At 38.0% G+C, this 14024-nt stretch overlaps 1 protein-coding gene across 3 annotated transcripts in view; it reads left to right on the top strand.

Moving 5' to 3' along the window:
- LOC126469739 (SRSF protein kinase 3-like) overlaps window positions 1–14024 on the top strand; it is a 385641-nt gene that overhangs the window by 144042 nt on the left and 227575 nt on the right. For all 3 annotated transcript variants that reach the window (XM_050096946.1, XM_050096947.1, XM_050096944.1), the window contains one exon: window positions 10862–10965. In XM_050096946.1, coding sequence (XP_049952903.1) covers window positions 10862–10965 — 104 coding nt within the window. The remainder of the gene's footprint in view (window positions 1–10861; window positions 10966–14024) is intronic.

A 14024-nucleotide genomic window follows, 5' to 3' on the forward strand; every position in this document is an offset into this window, starting at 1 on the left:
CTTGATTCAAACTTCATTCTACGTACAGAGAGATTAGTGCAGACCCACTTCTGATTTCCTGCAGGCAAATAGTTAATAGCCGTAGAAAAATTTTGACATTGCTTACAAACCACAGCAAACGTACATTGCATTTGTAACAAAATAGCAATCTAGATTGCAATACTTCAGTTTTTTTAATTACATTAACCAATTTCAGCCTATATGACCACCTTGAGACTAGAGGCTCAGATAACGTGAGGAGCGGGTTCATCGAGCTGCTATGAGCACCTACTGGTACCTGCAATTGGTGACAGGCACTAGTTGGTGCTCAGCAGCTTTATGTACTTTCTCCTTGCATCTTCTGAACCTCTGGTCTGATGACTGTCATATAGACTGAAACCACTTACTGCAATTAAAAATAAATAATTTATTGCAATCTAGATCTTGTTTTGTTACAAGCATTTTTAAATGCTGAATTTTTCTATATCTGGTTTATTAGTCTCATTCTCAGCAGTGTAAATGTTGGAACAATCAGTAAAAGTCACAAAATTGGGAAAGAAAGAATCCACAATATGCGTTAAAAAAACATAGTTCACTATTCAGTACATTTTATTTAATCAGTCTTTATTGATGTAGATGTTTGTTTTGTTTCATAGACCTATAGTGTGGATGGATGGATAGATAGATAAAAAGATAGATAAGAATGCCAGTGACTAATTTCCTTCCACAGATCCCAAGTGAAATTACCCTCATGGATGAAGAACAATTAAAAAAATCTGAAACACATTTTCATTTAAATGGTAATACCAAACTTGTCAGAATACATGTTACTTTACAGTACACTGAGGTGTATATGATAATTCTTAGGTTACAGTACGTCAAAGATAACACTCATGTTACTTGCACATCAGTTCGTTCTACTCAGAAATTCATCAGTGGAGTTGGAGTAGTTGGCCATCAATAAAGCCTTTAGGCTCATCATAAACTGAACTTTTATTAGTAGTTGAGCTCTTTATGGCTGCAGAAAATTTACTGAAAACACGCATTCTGGATAATGGACACCTTTCAGGACCAGAGTGAGTGAGTTAGTTTGTGAAGGTTATTCTTATTCCAGTACTGGTTCCACAAGTTAAGCTGTTTGTTTGAAAAAGATATATATTATATATATGAAACATATATGGAATAAATATGTTGAGAAGCAGTTGTTAGCATCCACAGTTCTTTGAACAGGCCTCTGCAGGACCTTCTTAAGTTCCCACTACAAATAAATCATATTACGCACTTCTAGACTCTGAAAATTTTAACTTTGACTGCTGAGTTATTCCAAAAAATTACCCATTATGACATAATGGAATTAAAGTAAGCAAAATAAGCTAGCTTTTTAGTTTTTTTGTGTCACCTATGTCTGACTCCAGCAACACTGCAATAAAGGATTTCTTTAGGCGCTTTAGCAGTTGTGTGAAATGCTCCTCCCAATTGCATTTGTTATCAAGTCATTCAGATCACCTTCATTTAACAAGTGATGGCATCCACAGGATGAGTGACATGGGAAGAAAAATTGATTGCTTCTCTTTGCAGACACTGAGCGAGGTTAGCACTCTGGGCTTGCATTCAGGCGGATAACTGTGAAACCCGTGTCCAGCTATCCTGATATTTGTTTCCCTTGATATCCCTAAATCACTTCAGGCAAATGCTGAGATGGTTCCTTTGAAAGGGCACTACCCATCTCCTTCCCCACCCTTCCCTAATCTGAGTGTAAGCTCCATGTCTAATGACCTCATTGTTGACAGAACATTAAACACTCATCTCCTCCTCCTCTTTGAAGACAGCATTCATTTTTCACATATTGGAAGGAGCTGAAATGTATTTTTTAATGTACAAATGTACTACTGCAGTATTGATACTAGTAGGTTTCTTGTGTGCCCTGATTCAGTTGTGTATGAAGCTGTTGATGACTCACGGACACAGTGAACTACTGACTCTCCGCATGGAAAGTGAAGAATGTGAATTTGCAGCATGATTTTTGTATATCCACATGTTATTGGACTTGTTGGGAATTACATGTCAGAAATTGTCTTTTGTTATTACTCTTATTATTACAGGATTAATTAACACAGTGTTCAATTAATAACAACTTTTAACTGTACCCTGTAATCTTCTGCCAAACCTCTCTATTCAGGGCATCCTCCTTGTGTACACAGGATGTGCCATTATTTCATAGATGCAGTCTTTCCAAAAATGTTTATGTCTACCAGATGGTTTCCATTCAAAAATTTTCTTTGGCCCATTATGATCTGTCATTCCCAGCGAGTGCCCATACCACTTTAATGAGTTTTCTTTCAATTCTGTCTATCACTGTTTCATTTGCCCTCATTCTAGCTCTTAACGTAATCATTAGTTTTCTTCATGGTTCTTGATATTCTGGCACTCCATTGTAAATAATCCATTTTCACAGATATTAGTTGTCTTTTGAGGTCAGAATTTAAAAGCCATAGTTCTGATTCATAGCATAGGACAGATTCAAACATTGGCCTACCCACTGTTTCATTATTGTTGTTGGTGTCCCACCAAAAGAATTCATACAGCCTATTACTTTTCTGCCTTGCAGCATTCTGTATTTTACTTTTGTATTAACCAGCCCACTTTTGTCAATGTTGGTGTTGTTGTGGTCTTCAGTCCTGAGACTGGTTTGATGCAGCTCTCCATGCTACTCTATCCTGTGCAAGCTTCTTCATCTCCCAGTACCTACTGCAACCTACACCCTACTGAATCTGCTTAGTGTATTCATCTCTTGGCCTCCCTCTAAGATTTTTACCCTCCACGCCACCCTCCAATACTGAATTGGTGATCCCTTGATGCCTCAGAACATGTCGTACCAACCAATCCCTTCTTCTAGTCAAGTTGTCCCACAAATTACTCCTCTCTCCAGTTCTGTTCACTACCTTCTCATTGGTTATGTGGTTCACCCCTCTAAAATTGAGCATTCTTCTGTAGCACCACATTTCGAAAGCTTCTATTCTCTTCTTGTGAAACTATTGTCCTCCATTTTTCACTTCCATGCATGGCTACACTCCATACAAATACTTTCAGAAACACTTTTCTTGCTATTGCCAGTCTACATTTTACATCCTCTCTACTTCCACCATCATCAGTTATTTTGCTCCCCAAATAACAAAACTCATCTACTACTTCAAGTGTCTCATTTTGTGATCTAATTCCCTCAGCATCACCCTACTTAATTTGTCTACATTCTATTATCCTCGTTTAGCTTTTGTTGCTGTTCATCTTATATCCTCCTGTCGACACTGACCATTCTGTTCAACTGCTCTTCCTGGTCCTTTGCTGTGTCTGACAGGATTAAAATTCTATTGGTGAACCTCAAAGTTTTTATTTCTTCTCCATGGATTTTAATTCCTACTCTGTATTTTTCTTTCGTTTCCTTTACTGCTTGCTCAGTATACAGATTGAATAACATCGGGGATAGGCTACAACCCTGTCTCACTCCCTTCCCAACCACTGCTACCCTTTCATGCCCATCAACTCTTATAACTGCAGTCTGGTTTCTGTACAAATTGTAAATAGCCTTTCGCTCCCTGTATTTTACTCCTGCCACCTTCAAAATTAGAAAGAGAGTATTCCAGTCAACATTGGCAAAAGCTTTCTGTAAGTCTACAAATGCTAGAAATGTAGGTTTGCCTTTCCTTAATCTATCTTCTAAGATAAGTTGTAGGGTCAGTATTGCCTCATGTGTTCCAACATTTCTACAGAATCCAAACTGATCTTCTCTGAGGTCAGCTTCTACCAGTTTTTCCATTCATCTGTAACGAATTTGTGTTAGTATTTTGCAGCTGTGACTTGTTAAACTGATAGTTCGGTAATTTTCACATCTGTCAACACCTGATTTCTTTGGGATTGGAATTATTATATTCTTATTGAAGTCTGAGGGTATTTTGCCTATCTCATACATCTTGCTGTGGTAGAGTTTTGTCAGGGCTGTCTCTTCAAAGGCTGTCAGTAGTTCTAACGGAATGTTGTCTACTCCCTGGGCCTTGTTTCGACTTAGGTCTTTCAGTGCTCTGCCAAACAATTTACACAGTATCCTATCTCCCATTCCATCTTTATCTACATCCTCTTCCATTTCCAGAATATTGTCCTCAAGTAAATTGTCCTTGTATAGACCCTCTATATACTCCTTCCACCTTTCTGCTTTCCTTTCTTTGCTTAGTACTGGGTTTCCATCTGAGCTCTTGATATTCATACAAGTGCTTCTCTTTTCTCCAAAGGTCTCTTTAATTTTCCTGTAGGCAGTATCTATCTTACCCCTAGTAAGATAAGCCTCTACATCCTCACATTTGTCCTCTAGCCATCCCTGCTTAGCCATTTTACACTTCCTGTCGATCCCATTTTTGAGACATTTGTATTCCTTTTTGCCTGCTTCAGTTACTGCATTTTTATATTTTCTCCTTTCATCAATTAAATTCAATATATCTTCTGTTACCCAAGGATTTCTACTAGCCCTCGTCTTTTTACTTACTTGACCCTCTTACAGCCTTCACTATTTCATTTCTTGAAGATACCCATTCTTCTTCTACTGTGTTTGTTTCCGCCATTCCTGTCATTCGTTCCCTAATGCTCTCCCTGAAACTCTCTACAACCTCTGGTTCTTTCAATTTATCCAGGTCCCATCTCCTTAAATTCTCACCTTTTTGCAGTTTCTTCAGTTTTAATCTACAGTTCATAACCAATAGATTGTGGTCAGAGTCCACATCTGCCCCTGGAAATGTCTTACAATTTAAAACCGGGTTCCTGAATCTCTGTCTTACCATTATATAATCTATCTGACACCTTCCAGTATCTCCAGGCCTCTTCATGTATACAACCTTCTTTTATGATTCTTCAACCAAGTGTTAGCTGTGATTAAGTTATGCTCTGTACAAAATTCTACCAGGCGGCTTCGTCTTTCATTTCTTACCCCCATTCCATATTCACCTACTACGTTTCCTTCTCTTCCTTTTCCTACTATTGAATTCCAGTCATCCATGACTATTAAATTTTCGTCTCCCTTCACTATCTGAATAATTTCTTTTATGTCATCATACATTTCATCAATCTCTTCGTCATCTGCAGAGCTAGTTGACAAATAAACTTGTACTACTGTAATAGGTGTGGGCTTTGTCTCTTTCTTGGCCACAATAATGTGTTCACTATGCTGTTTGTAGTAGTTTACCTGCACTCCTATTTTTTTTATTCATTATTAAACCTACTCCTGTGTTATCCCTACTTGATTTTGTATTTATAACCCTGTATTCGCCTGACGAGAAATCTTGTTCCTCCTGCCACCGAACTTCACTAATTACCACTATATCTAATGTTAACCTATACATTTCCCTTTTTAAATTTTCTAACCTGCCGGGCCAATTAAGGTATCTGACATTCCATGCGCCGATCTGTAGAACACCAGTTTTCTTTCTCCTGATAATGACGTCCTCCTGAGTAGTCCCCGCCCAGAGATCTGAATGGGGGACTATTTTACCTCCGGAATATTTTACCCAAGAGGCCACGGGACACAATCATCATTTAACCATACAGTAGAGCTGCATGCCCTCGGGAAAAATTACGGCTTTAGTTTCCCCTTGCCTTCAGCTGTTCGCAGTACCAGCACAGCAAGACCGTTTTGGTTAGTGCTACAAGGCCAGATCAGTCTATCATCCAGATTGTTGCCCGTGTGACTACTGAAAAGGCTGCTGCCCCTCTTCAGGAGCCACGTTTGTCTGGCCTCTCAACAGATACCCCTCCGTTGTGGTTGCACCTGCGGTACAGCTGTCTGTATCGCTGAGGCATACAAGCCTCCCCACCAATGGCAAGGTCCATGGTTCATTGGGGGGGGGGGGCTTTTGTAATTATATACACCTAAATATTTAAAATTTTCTACTCATCACTGTTCCAGCATTGATGTGTACTTCAAATCTAGTGTCAGTGTTCACTATCAGATATTCAGTTTTTGGTAGACTCATTTGTAGTTTCCATTTGTCGTATTCCTGATATAAACATCATATAATGAATTCCAGATCATATTCATCTTGTGGTAGAGTGGATTGATTATCAGCAAAATTTAATGAAAACACCAATACATCAGTGGCAATGTTTCCCATTTCTCCACAACTGTTCTTTTATCTTTGGTGAGCTGCTTCTATGTATAAATTGAATGAGATGGGCAATAAGCTGCATTCTTGTCTCAGTCCTTCCGTGAAGTTAATACATTCTCTACAGGATCTCTTCTCTAAACCCACCCTACAATATGGTGGCCAACATTCTGTCCTGTTTTCTCATACATAATCTTGCCACATAAGCAGCTCATTATGCAGTTCTCCTCTTTAAAATGGAAACCATATATAATCCTTTCCACCCAGGTGAAATTCCAATCTGTTTACAATAGTTATTCATAAGTTGCATTATTCTTTTCTTGAAATGGTGTCCTCCAGCTTTCAGTAGCTCCACAGGAATATTTCCAGGTCCAGGTGCTCAGCCATTCTTCATTTTTGCTAATGTTCTCTTCAGTTTCTCTATTGTAATAGTCACATTGAGACAGTTTCTTCAGTCATACCTTGTTCCTCTCTTGGGTACTGTTGCCTGTCTAATTAGAAGATCTATATATTATTTTTTCCATTCCCTTAAAGGAATTAAATTGCCTACTGCTTTGTTTACAGGTGTCTTCTTCATATTAGTAATTGTCCTCCACACTTTTGTTGTTTGTGATCCACCCATTTAAACTCAGTGTGGAGGCATATATGTTCCCACATCTTGTTCTTTTATGGTTTAATTCTTTTTAACTCCTGATTTACTGTCTTGTAATTTGGTCAGTCGTGAGAGTATTTAGTTGATAATCATTTTTGTGTAAATTTTTCTTTTCCCAAATAAACATGAGAGGCTATCTGACATCAGTGCCAATGTTTCCCATTTCTCCACAACTGCCCTTCCATCTTTGGTGAGCTGCTTCTATGTATAAATTGAATGAGATGGGTAATAAACTGCATTCTTGTTTCAGTCTTTCTGTGACATTAATACATCTGACATCCAGCTACATCAGAGTCCATTGGTAGGACTCAGGATATAGTTGGCTATTTCACTAACTAATCTCTATCATTGATGCATCTTTGTGTAATATTACAAGACCATTTGTTTGATAGGGGAATGGGAGGATGCATAGATGCTTACTCTTAGTCCCCAGTACCTCTAGAGCCGTTTTTCCAATCACTTGTTTAACATTCTCAAATTCCCTTTCGACATTGTTATCTGGTGACACAAATTTTAGTTCCTACTCTAATATTCATTGAAGACAGTGTCTTTTAATATATTCTAATACTGTTAGATGATGTCGGCTGCTTGTAATTTCCTGTTCGACTAGTGGTCAGTACACTGGAAACTGATACAAATCAGATCTTTATTGTCTGGATTCATCCAGCCTATTGATTGATAAAATCTCTGAAACAGCTGCTTCAGAGGGTTACTAAGATATCCTACAGCTACATCAGAGTCCATTGTTAGAACTCAGGATATAGTTGGCTATTTCACTAACATAATCTCTACCATTGATGCATCTTTGTGTAACATTACAAGAGCATTTGTTTGATAGGGGAATGGGAGGATACCTTATTATTGTAACTAATTAGTGTTGAATGAACTGCAAAGTTAAAAACACAGACTTTATGTTGTGGTCTTTTTAACTACACCTCATTTATACTTGCCATTGGGAAAGGAACTAAACAATGTCTTGTTGATGGAAATATATAGCAGTTTACCTTCACTAATCACAATTGAGCACTTTGCTGCAAGTGGCAAGTTGCAATGGCATGTGAACCTGGATTGCATTTTCAGTTGTTGTTTTCGTGTTATAATTATGTGGATTTGTAGTGATAATTGGAAGTTTTTGCCAGACTGGGACTCGAACTCAGATTTCCTACTTACTACAGACCCTCATTGTCAGTGATGTTTCCACCTATGATTTCTGAACAGTACTATCAAAGCTACTCTCATAGGTATGTGGAATAGCACCACTGAGGAAACAAATTCACCGTATTTCAGGTTCAGCATATCTGAATGGTTTGCACTGATACCATTGCATTTCATTGCAACTTCATCATTTTCATCTCCATCAATCCATTCAGTTCATGGTTAATTATATGTTTGCTGCTGGACACCTTTGCTATGGGCAGGTATATTCCTGTGAGGCATATGACTATTAGAGATGCCCCTAGGAAAACTTTCCCCAGTATTTTTCACAAGAAATGGGACCAGTGTACAACATATTATTAACCCTATTCTGGAAATTTGGGAAGATCTTCAGAATTGTTCACAGTTAATGACACTCCATCACTGACAGAGATTGAAAGGGCATTGTAGGAGCTGATAATCTTTCATGAGATACGGCACTTGTGGTCATCATATATGGAATGCTTATGAAGATCTTGACATTTAATGTGTTCACAGCTGAGCTGGATTATTTACTGCTGATACATTGTTTGCAGTTCATTTTAAAGAAAAGAGTTAGGTTGCATTGACTGTAGCACAGCTTTATTTGAACTGGTGTGTGTGTTAGGTTTATAGCAAACTGTAAAATGCTTTGAGAGTTTGCTGATAGCTATGGTACTGAATTGACAACAAAATCATCTCCTATACTTCAAAAAGTCATCTGTGTCTTTTAAAGAGTGAGGGTGGTGAAAATCTGCCAGCAGTGCTGCCACCAAAGTACTTCTACAGCAATGAAGTGGAGGGGGGGCAGGGGGGGGGGAGAGAGAGAGAGAGAGAGAGACAGAGAGAGAGAGAGAGAGAGAGAGAGAGAGAGAGAGAGAAGGGGGGGGGGATGGAGGAATGTGGTGACATCTTACATGTTGCCAAGCCTTAAGATTTGTTGCTATAGGCAATTATCAGATTCATCTAACTGCAGTTCACCACCACTAAAATACAGTAACAATATGGAGGAGTGCACTTTCTGTAGTTTCTCATCCAGAAAGATCCTAAGTCTCATTGGCTGCCCGCAGTCTGTAAGTGCAGTGATTCTCAGTTTTTTCTCTCCCTACAGAAGGACATTGCATGCTTTATAAGTGGCACTTCGCTACAGTAACTGCCACCATGGAAACAAAATAAAGGTAAAAGACCTAATAATGATACGCCATCAAAATGTGTAGGGCTATTCACTAATGAAATACCAAAGTGCTGTTTATATGTAGGTTGGCTTGGTGGCTAAGTGGTGAAGTGCCAGATTACAGATCCAAAGGTTTCGGATTCAATCTCTGGTCAATCATAGGATTTTTTTTTTGTCACTCATCACTTCTTTCACCCCTGGCAATGTTTCTTGATGGGAAAAATGCGGAGTTGTTGTGCAACATGGCATTTTTCACATCAACATTTGGAATCAACCTTAACCTACAGGTGTCCCTATACTTGGCTGGGTCAGCCAGTTCGAAGGCTGGAGAAAGGCAATAAAATAAATTTTTAAATTTGTGCTTTTTTTAAGTCTTTTCAGCAAACAGTAATGTTTGTACTGTTGGTTATAGCGTAAATATGTAAGAAAAGTGAGGAATACTCTTGCCTAAAGTGCAGTTCATCTGAGGAACATAATCAGGATCCATGTTCTGCACAATTTCATGGCATGTTTCAGTGATAAACATGTAATTTTGGCAACAGTAAGGCAAATATTATTGAAATGTATGGGGAGTTTTGTCAGTACCAGCTAATGTAAATGGTTTTTAAATTTTTGAACAGGTATGGCCATCAGCAAGTATACAAAAGATGACGTGCATCTAACAAAGTATATTAAAGATAAAAATGTACATTTTCAAAATTAATGCTTAAATTTGTTTTCTACTGTGTGTGAGGAGGGACCTTGAATAGAACTGGTGTACCAAACCAATGCAGCATCCAAGAGGACTTGCATGGATTTCATTACAATACTGCATGTTACACCCTTTTGTGTTTTTGAGTTATTTAGAAATAAGGGGTGGGGAGGGGGGGGGGATTCTCAGAGTTCTTAGAGTTTTAATAAATATAAGTTGGAAACTGGCTGCAGTAACTTCGTTCAGAAATCTGGCTGTTCATTACTATCAGTAATGTATTCTGCTACCTGGGTCAATTAGCAAAGTTTACTGTTGATCAGTTCCATTTCTCAGATGATTTTTATGTGCTACCTCACATATTTTTCCTGGTCACATGCCAGTTTGATGGGTAGGGTTTTGTCAAATGTTTTAATTAGCATGATAAGAATTTCTCATATAAAAAATGTTTTGGTTTGTTTTTATGAAGAATGACATCATTTTATTTCAGATTTGCCATTGTTAGAGAAAAACTAATACACTGTGCTTCTGAATTCCTCTCACAGACTCCTAAGAGGTGTGCTGATTAGATAATGGTTTGCATAAGTGCCCATATCTGAAGAAATTTCCATGACACAGGGGCAAACGTATAAAGCAGTTGTATGTAATGTTGCAATATTATAGTAATCCTTTTATTAACATTATTTGTTCACTGAGGTGGAAATAGAAAGGGGGGGGGGGGAGTGAAAGGGTTACTATCATTGTTAATGTGGAAAATAATGCCAGTTTGTTTTAATTTATGGTGTTCACTGCCTGAAAGACATTGTAAGCAGTTGTTGTACACTACTTTAAGAAAGGGAATTAAAATTTTCCCATTTTTTGGTTATGTATTTGGCACAAAACTTGCTTTTTACACCTCAGTGTTTCATGTGATGAGGTTTTTGCTCAGTTCATTGTGGCTACTAAAGTAACGAAATTTTTCTTACTACTTTTAATTGCCCACATATCTTTGTGTGGTGTTATATTGCATTTAAATCAGTTTATTAATTTTAGTTTTGTTCTTTATTTTATAGGTCAGAGCCGAGAAGCCCATTAACGACTGATGTTAGCGTTGGACCAGATGAAATTTTAGGTTCAGATGATGATGAGCAAGAAGATCCAAAAGATTACTGCAAAGGTAAATACTGATGCTGTGTTTACAGTATAATTATAATCAACTATGTGTGCATGCTCATATGCGTTCGAGAGCTAGTGGTTGTGAATTTGTGTGTGTGCTGATATTGCATATATGTGTGTGTGAAGCTCATAATGAATGTTGTGCTATTATGAAGGTTAAGAAGGTAAGAACAGTCTTAAAATAAAATAAAAATTGTAGCAGCTAAGAGTATTGGAATATAAGAAAGGAGAAAAGGAAGAAAAATATATTTGAAATGGCTAATATGATCTGCTATACTGCAGTGTTGAGGTGACTGATGCTTTGGAATCTTTTAAGCTAAACACAAGGAATGATAGTGTGCTGACCTGTGCTTGCAGTACATTTAGAAATTTGAGCAGTTGAAAATTGTTGAGGCTTTTGTGGCTATTTGTTGACGTATTCTCCATCAGAATTGAGTAGATTTGACACGGGTATACATAAACTGTTCAGAATATCCTGTAAATATTTCATCTAATATATTATACAGTGTCTTAAAGAAAATTAAAGAAAAAAGTGGATTTTTCAGGAATTAAAATTCTCAAAAAGTTGTACTAAACTTTTGCTCAGGGTTTGTGTTATGGGTTTGAAATTATGGAATTCAGAACTTTTTGCAATAAAAAATTATAATGTTTCCTTTGCTTCGACGTAGTGAGGTGACACAGTGATTAAGATACTTGATTATCATGGAAGCGACATGGGGGTATGAAACAGATGCCCAGCTATCCAAATTTAGGTTTCTGTGCTATTGCACTTTCTGTTGTGACTTCAGTTCAACATTAATAATCTTCAGCCTCTTTCCACCACTTTGATTACCGTGTTCATTTTGTTTTGTGGCATGTAAGATAACTTGCAAAAGAGAACTGGAAATTTGTGTCTCTCTTGTCTCAGGATTGGAGAGTTTTCACAAAGATGGTTGAATCTACCCAATTCAACAATTATCATCAAATTGGAAGTGTGGAAAGAAGTCAAAAGTAGAGTAGAGTACATTAAATACACAATCATTTTCCTTTATTTTCTCCTCCAAGGTAATTGTCTACAATAAAAGTGAAGTCATATTGTTTGTAAAACTACCAAAAACAAAAATCCAAAATAGTATTCTGCAAACAGTTTGATTCATTAGATGAGTATACTGTCACGAAATATGCAAAGCAATAAAAATATTAAGGAATAACAGAGTGATGACATTAGCTCCACTAACGTTAAACAAAGTAATTTTTTTTTAAATTTTTGATATATGAGAACAGAATAATTACCATTCAGAAATTTCATAGTTTGGGATGGTAACATCTGTAAACAGGGAAGTTACTGTTAACATTCCATGATTAATTATGTCAGAGTTTAAAATACACCAGCTCCAGAGTAACCCTAATGATTTTGATACTTCCTCAAAGTACAGAGTTTCTCATTTATTAGGGCAAAATAACACTGGTGATATGTGTGTAGATAAATACCAATATTATTGTTCTTTCACCAAATTCCTCCACCTTTCTAGTAAAGTACGTTGTTGTAGATGGGGGTCAGGGATAAAGAACCACAAATCTAAAGGGCTCTGGTTGGATCACCAGTTAGTCCTAAGATTTTTAGCCATCACTTGTCACTTCTTTCACCTCTGTCAAAGTTTGCACTGCGATTCAGAAATCACATTAAACTAAAGGTCGCCGTATAACTAGATAGGTAAGTTATTTGAAAAGATTGGAGGAAGGTAATGGCGTACCACCTTTGGCAGGACCATGCCTAGTAAAGCAGTGTCGTGTTAAAAAGGTAATGCCAACACCCAAGTAATGTGATGTTACAAAATATTTCTATATTTCTTGACAATATTAAAGACTTTGGTGACAAAGTGAACTCCTGTGACCATTATGAGTGTCCATGCTACACATCTGTCTACTCTCTCTCTCTCTCTCTCTCTCTCTCTCTCTCTCTCTCTCTCTCTCTCTCTGTGATTATGTCTTGTTTTGATGAGGGAAAGTTTGTTTCAGATGAGACAACAGTGGTGGTTGTTGTTTGTTCATCTACATCTACGTTTATACTCCGCAAGCCACCCAACGGTGTGTGGCGGAGGGCGCTTTACGTGCCACTGTCATTACCTCCCTTTTCTGTTCCAGTCGCGTATGGTTCGCGGGAAGAATGACTGTCTGAAAGCCTCTGTGCATGCTCAAATCTCTCTAATTTTACATTTGTGATCTCCTCAGGAGGTATAAATAGGGGGAAGCAATATATTCAATACCTCATCCAGAAACGCACCCTCTCAAAACCTGGACAGCAAGCTACACCACAATGCAGAGCGTCTCTCTTTCAGAGTCTGCCTCTTGAGTTTGCTAAACATCTTCGTAACGCTATCACGCTTACCAAATAACCCTGTGACGAAACGCGCCGTTCTTCTTTGGATCTTCTCTATCTCCTCTGTCAACCCGACCTGGTACAGATCCCACACTGATGAACTATACTCAAGTATAGGTTGAACGAGTGTTTTGTAAGCCACCTCCTTTGTTGATGGACCACATTTTCTAGGGACTCTCCCAATGAATTTCAACCTGGCACCCGCCTTACCAACAATTAATTTTATATGATCATTCCACTTCAAAATCGTTTGGCACGCATGCTCCCAGATATATTACAGAAGTAACTGCTACCAGTGTTTGTTCTGCTATCATATAATCATACAATAAAGGATCCTTCTTTCTATGTATTCGCAATACATTACATTTGTCTACGTTAAGGGTCAGTTGCCACTCCCTGCACCAAGTGCCTATCCGCTGCAGATCTTCCTGCATTTTGCTGCAATTTTCTAATGCTGCAACTTCTCTGTATACTACAGCATCATCCGCGAAAAGTCGCATGGAACTTCCGACACTATCTACTAGGTCATTTATATATATTGTGAAAAGCAATGGTCCCATAACACTCCCCTGTGGCATGCCAGAGGCTACTTTAACGTCTGTAGACGTCTCTCCGTTGATAACAATGTGCTGTGTTCTGTTTGCTAAAAACTCTTCAATCCAGCCACACAGCTGGTCTGATATTCCGTAGGCTCTTACTTT

This window comes from Schistocerca serialis, chromosome 3 (genome assembly GCF_023864345.2).
Source record: "Schistocerca serialis cubense isolate TAMUIC-IGC-003099 chromosome 3, iqSchSeri2.2, whole genome shotgun sequence".
Taxonomy (NCBI): Eukaryota; Metazoa; Arthropoda; class Insecta; order Orthoptera; family Acrididae; genus Schistocerca; species Schistocerca serialis.